The 5,314-nt window shown below is 47.1% G+C and overlaps 1 protein-coding gene across 1 annotated transcript; it reads right to left on the reverse strand.

The window, feature by feature from the left end:
• Positions 1–782: 782 nt before the first annotated feature.
• LOC138287095 (olfactory receptor 5B12-like) lies at positions 783–1,721 on the reverse strand. The gene has a single exon (XM_069227457.1). It carries the CDS (start codon positions 1,719–1,721, stop codon positions 783–785), a length of 939 nt encoding a protein of 312 aa, XP_069083558.1.
• Positions 1,722–5,314: the final 3,593 nt, after the last annotated feature.

Consider the following 5,314-nt stretch of genomic DNA (forward strand, 5'->3'; position numbering starts at 1 on the left):
TCCTGTTTACACATGTGTTATGCTTTGCATTGTCATCAGATTTTGAATTTCAATGGCTAAGTTGGGGCGGTTCCTCCGCAATGGCGGAGGAGCATCGACCCCCTGGCTAAGAGCCAGCAGCTGTAAAATAAAATAATATTTCATTATCGCTTTATGTTACAGCAGCTTGCTCGACCAGCAGCATATTTAGATAGGGCGGGGCTGGATCACAAGAGGGGGGAAGGAGATGGAGTATGGTTTCTGTGTACTAAGTGTACATGTGTGTTTGGCCAGCAGTCTCAGGCCGGCCAAACACATATGCACACTTAGGTTTCTCCAACCCGGCTGTGTTACACAGCCAGGTTGTACAAACTGCTCAGGCTCTAGTGCGCTGTCCAACTAGCAGACCACGGCACTCAGACCAATCCTGGTGCTGTTCTCATGCTAGGTTTAGCCAGAGAGCAGCACCGGGATTGCTGGGGAGCCTGTGCTGGTGTCCCAGGGAGTGCTGAGAGACCAGAAGAGAGGAGAAGCAAGCCAGCAGTATCGGGAATGGTACATTTTCTTATTATTATTATGTATTTCCCCATCCCTGTCGTACCCTCTGCCCCCCCTTTGAGATCTGTGGTAGCCACCACTGTGGCTAAGTACTATTAAAGGAACTGGAGCTGATTTTCAATAATGGTGTGATAATCAATGGATCAGCATGGACTGTTTGTAAGGTGTAGCTTATATACTCTGAAGATATGTGAATTTAACTAACGCCACAAGGATATTATCATAACACTAATATCTTGAAATATTTATTTTAATCTGAAAGTTCTCCTTATAACATTTCTTGCAGCTTCCTTGACAGTTTTGTTCCTAAGGCTGTAGACTAGTGGATTTAACATGGGGATCATCACTGTGTAGAAGACAGATGCTACTCTGTCCTGGTCCATGAAGTAACTGGATCTTGGTCGTAAGTACATGAAAAGGACCGGAAAGTAAAACATTATCACACAGATAAAGTGTGAGGCACAGGTTGAAAAGGCCTTGTGTCTCCCTTCTATAGAGCGCATCTTGATGATGGTAGAAATAATATAAGTGTAAGAGACCAGGACCACAAGTAAAGATCCCACCTGCATACTTCCAGCAACTGCAAATACAATAACCTCATTAAGTGTGGTGTCTGAGCAGGAGAGCTTCAGTAGTGGAGGAACATCACAGTAAAAATGTGAGATCTCCTTTGGCCCACAGAAGGACAGCCTGAAGGTGCAGGTGGTATGAACAAAGGCAGCAAGGATACTGGCTACATATGATCCAGCCACAAAAGAAGCACACATTGGTTTTGTCATAATGATGGAATACTGTAAGGGATTACAGATTGCAGTATATCGGTCATAGGCCATCACTGCCAGCATTAAGTCATCAGTATTTGCAAGTGTTGCAAAGAAAAACAGCTGTGTTGCACATCCTAAGAAGGATATTGTCTTTCTTTTTGAAAGGAAGTTGATCAGCATCTTGGGAGTAATGGTTGTTGAATAGCAGATGTCTACAAAAGACAAATTGCGGAGAAGGAAGTACATAGGATTGTTAAGGCAAGATGATACCATGATTAATGCAATGATGGTGATATTGCCCATCAGGGTGATGATGTAGACCAGAAGGAAGAACACAAATAGTGGGACCTGCAATTGTGGGTCATCAGTAAGACCGAGAAGAATGAAATCTGTAATGACGGTGTGATTTCCCATTTGCATTTTTCATGAAATGATTTCCTATGAAAAAAGAAAAAAAATATCAATCAAAAAGCTTCAATGTGCTACATGTAGATAACATGATATAAAAGAGTTTCAATGTGTCTCTAGTCCAATACATTCCAACATTAAGAACAGCAGTGAATGGACTGATGTGTACAAAACTGTAATCTCAGAACACGATTGTTGAACAAACAACCCTTCGTAATAGGTATGGTAGGAAATTACCATTTTATGCATGATATCCCCCACCAAAAGTTCTCCTTATCTTCCTTGCAGGTTTTAGAACTATGTGCACTCTAGTCCTGCTATCCACAAGTGCCTGTGATTCCCCCTTTAGGCATGGTTAAATTGGTTTTACCTGATTGGCACATTTAACTTTCCTGCAAGACTAAGGCCCTCATTATGACCCTGGCGGTCTTCTGACCGCAAGGGCTAATGTGGTGGTAGTATCGCCAACAGGCTAAAGGTACATACTGCCACATTATGGCTGTAGCCAACCTGCCAATTTACCACTCATACCAACAGAGTACCGGCCCTGGCATTATGAGCTAGCCCGCCGCCATGGTTTTCATGGCATTAGCAATGCCACAAAAACCATGGCGGTAGACCCTACCGGTGACAGGGAACTCCTTCCCTGTCACCAGTAGGTGGCTCTACCACCTCTCTAACTCTCACCTGATGCCTCCCAACCCCCTCCATCCAAACCCACCCCCTCACCCACCCATATACACACACTAACCCCCAGCCCCAACATTCAAATACACCCCTGTCACAGTGGCAGTAGGCAGTTTTTACCACCAAAGTCATAATGACCACCTAAGTGTACAGTTCAGAAATATAACTATGAACTGGGAAAATAAGTATCACTTGATGACGGCAGCACATATTGTGCATCCACTATGGTGGCAATGAAAACATGATCTCCTGTGGAGTCAGACAAAAGCAGCTTGAACACTGGTGCCTAGGCCTGTCAAATGTACCATTCTTTAAACATTGTGGTGGTCATTATGACTTTTGAGGTAAAAACGGCCTACCGCCGCCATGACAGCCGCCAATATGCAGCCACAGCAGCTACCATCCATCCACCATATTATGAGCACTGCCTGGCTTCCGCCACGATAAGGGCAGAAATCCGGCAGTGTTCATAGTGATGGATGGTGGTAAGCCGGCACTGCTAACACAAGCACCGCCCCTCCAGTAGAACGCTGCCAGTGTATTATGAACTGAAATATGGCGTGGCGGTGTTCTGCTGGCGGGGGACTACTGGCAGTAGCAGTGGCCCTTCCCGTTCCCTACCGGACAACCTCCTCACCAGACAATGGAAGTTTGGGTGTCCAACATGGGAGGGGGTGGGAGGGAGGGTGTCGCTATGTCTGAGTGTCTGAGTGTGTGAGTGCATATGTGCATGCATCTGTGTCTGTTGTGTTCTTTGCCTGGTTGTATGCTTGTGAATGAATGTGTGTATGAATGGTAGAGTGAGTGTGTGTCTGCTTGTCAGTGTGAATGTGTGAAAGAATGTGTGTGAGTACGTCTGGAAGTATGCATGTTTGAATGTGTGTATGGCAGTGTGTGTATGAATGCATGTATGAAAGTGAATGGGTGTATGCTTGGTGCGTGTGGGTGTCTGTGTGCGTGTATGCGGGGTTGGTTGAGGGGTGCTGTGACTGTAGTGGGCGTGGAAGGAGGGGGTGATGTGCGTGTGTGGCTGTAGGGGCAGTTGTGTGGTGTGCGCATGTCTGCGGTGTGTGTGTGTATGTGGGTGGGGTTGTGAGTTAGTGGATCAGAGGGGGTGGGGTGTTCATTTGGGTATTGGGGTGGGGTGTGTGTATTTGAATCAGGGTGTGGGTGGGGGTGAAATTGAATCTCCGGGTGGGTGTGTGTGTGTTTGGGTCAGGGGTGGGGAGCCAACTTTGGTTATCACTACTTCGTTGACAGAGTCGTTCCCAACAATCTGATGCCTCTCGCAAGGGAGTGCGGGCCAGCCAAGGAGTCGCACGGACCAAAAGCACAGTACCTTTTGAAAACGATGAAACAGGGAAGCAGCCTAAACAACGACGAATGAACAACAATGGGGGTTGTTCACAAAAGCGGAACAACGCTTTTGTGAACAATGACCCTGAATTCCTCAGCCTTAACCATGCATGTCTGAACAACAAACATCCGTGGTTAAGGCAGAGGAAAACAGACTCAGGTTTGGAGAGGACGCAGTCAGATAAGTGGGGCTTGGGTGGGGCTGGGGTAGGGTTGCGGTAGTTTTAGTGGGGTGAGGGTAGTTTTAATCTTTAAGGGTGGGGTGGGGGGGTCGTGGTAATTGTATCTTTTAATGGCAGGTATGGGGTCCAGTCATTTTTGTTTTTAGGGACTGGAGTAGGGGGTTCGGGTAGTTTTAGGATTTAGGGGTGGGATGGGGAGTTTGGGGTAGTTTTTAGGGGCGGAGTGGGGGTTGGGGTACTTTTAGGGAGGGGGTGGGGGTAGTTTAGGTCTTAGATGCAGGGTGGGGGGTCAGGATACTTTTAGGTTTTAGGGGTGGGGTAGGGGTGCAGTACATTTAGGGAGAGGTTGGGGGGTCGGGGTAGTTTTAGGTTTTAGGGGCAGAGTGGGGGATCATGGTAGTTTGGGTTTTTGGGGTGGGGTGGGGTGGGCAGTGTAGGTAATTTTCAGTTTTAGAGGCAGGGTGGTAGGTCGGGGTAGCTTAAGTGGTGGGGTATTGGGGGATTGGGGTAGTTTAAGTTTTAGGGGTGGGGGTTAGGGGGTGAGAAAGTAGCCTCTTTCTAGCATAGTTACCCCCACTTTTGGACTGTTTAGAAGTGTGTGTCAGTTGTTTTTACTGAGTCACTGGGATCCTGCTAATCAGGCCTCCAGTGCTGTTAGAAATGGGGTTTTTGGTTGGCAGTCAGGTTACTCCCTGTCCAAGCAAAAGCCCTCACTGTAGTCAGGGTAAGTCACACACAATCCAAGATTATCCTGTGCCCATTCTCTGGTAGCTTGGCACGAGCAGTCAGGCTTAACTTAGAAGGCAATTTGTAAAGTATTTGTGCAATAAATCATACAATACCACCATATAGCACCACAAAAATACACCACACAGTGTTTAGAAAAATATATAATATTTATCAGGATAATCGTAGGTCAAAACGAATTAAAGTTGCAATGTGAATTTGTAGAGATATCACTGGGAAGTGATATAAAGTGTCTTAAGTCTTTAAGAAGCAAACAAAGTCTCTTTCACGCACAAAGTACCTGGTTTGGAGTTGAAAATCTCCTCAGAGGGCCACAGAAGAAGAGATACGTGGAAAAAAGGGTGTGTGCGTCGATTTCTCCTCAGCACACACGGACTTGCGTCGTTATTTTTCACGCAGGGAAGTCGGGTGTCGTTTTCCGGCGCGCGGACAGTCTCTTTCTGTGGATCGCGGGGATTACCAGATGTCCCGGGTCTGTGCGTGGATTTTCCTGCTTGTTTTCCGGCTGCGCGTCGTTCTGCGGGGCTGCACGTCGAAATTACGATCTCACTGCAGGCGTTGCGTCGATTTCTCCTCTAGAGGTCGGGCGGCGTTGTCCTTGCGAAGCCGTGCGTCGAAGTTCCGGTCGTCCCG

This window comes from Pleurodeles waltl, chromosome 4_1 (assembly GCF_031143425.1).
Source record: "Pleurodeles waltl isolate 20211129_DDA chromosome 4_1, aPleWal1.hap1.20221129, whole genome shotgun sequence".
NCBI classification, from domain to species: Eukaryota; Metazoa; Chordata; class Amphibia; order Caudata; family Salamandridae; genus Pleurodeles; species Pleurodeles waltl.

Excerpts from the sequence above, each read along its gene's own strand:
- LOC138287095 (XM_069227457.1), bottom strand. The coding sequence starts at position 1,721 with ATGCAAATGGGAAATCACACCGTCATTACAGATTTCATTCTTCTCGGT.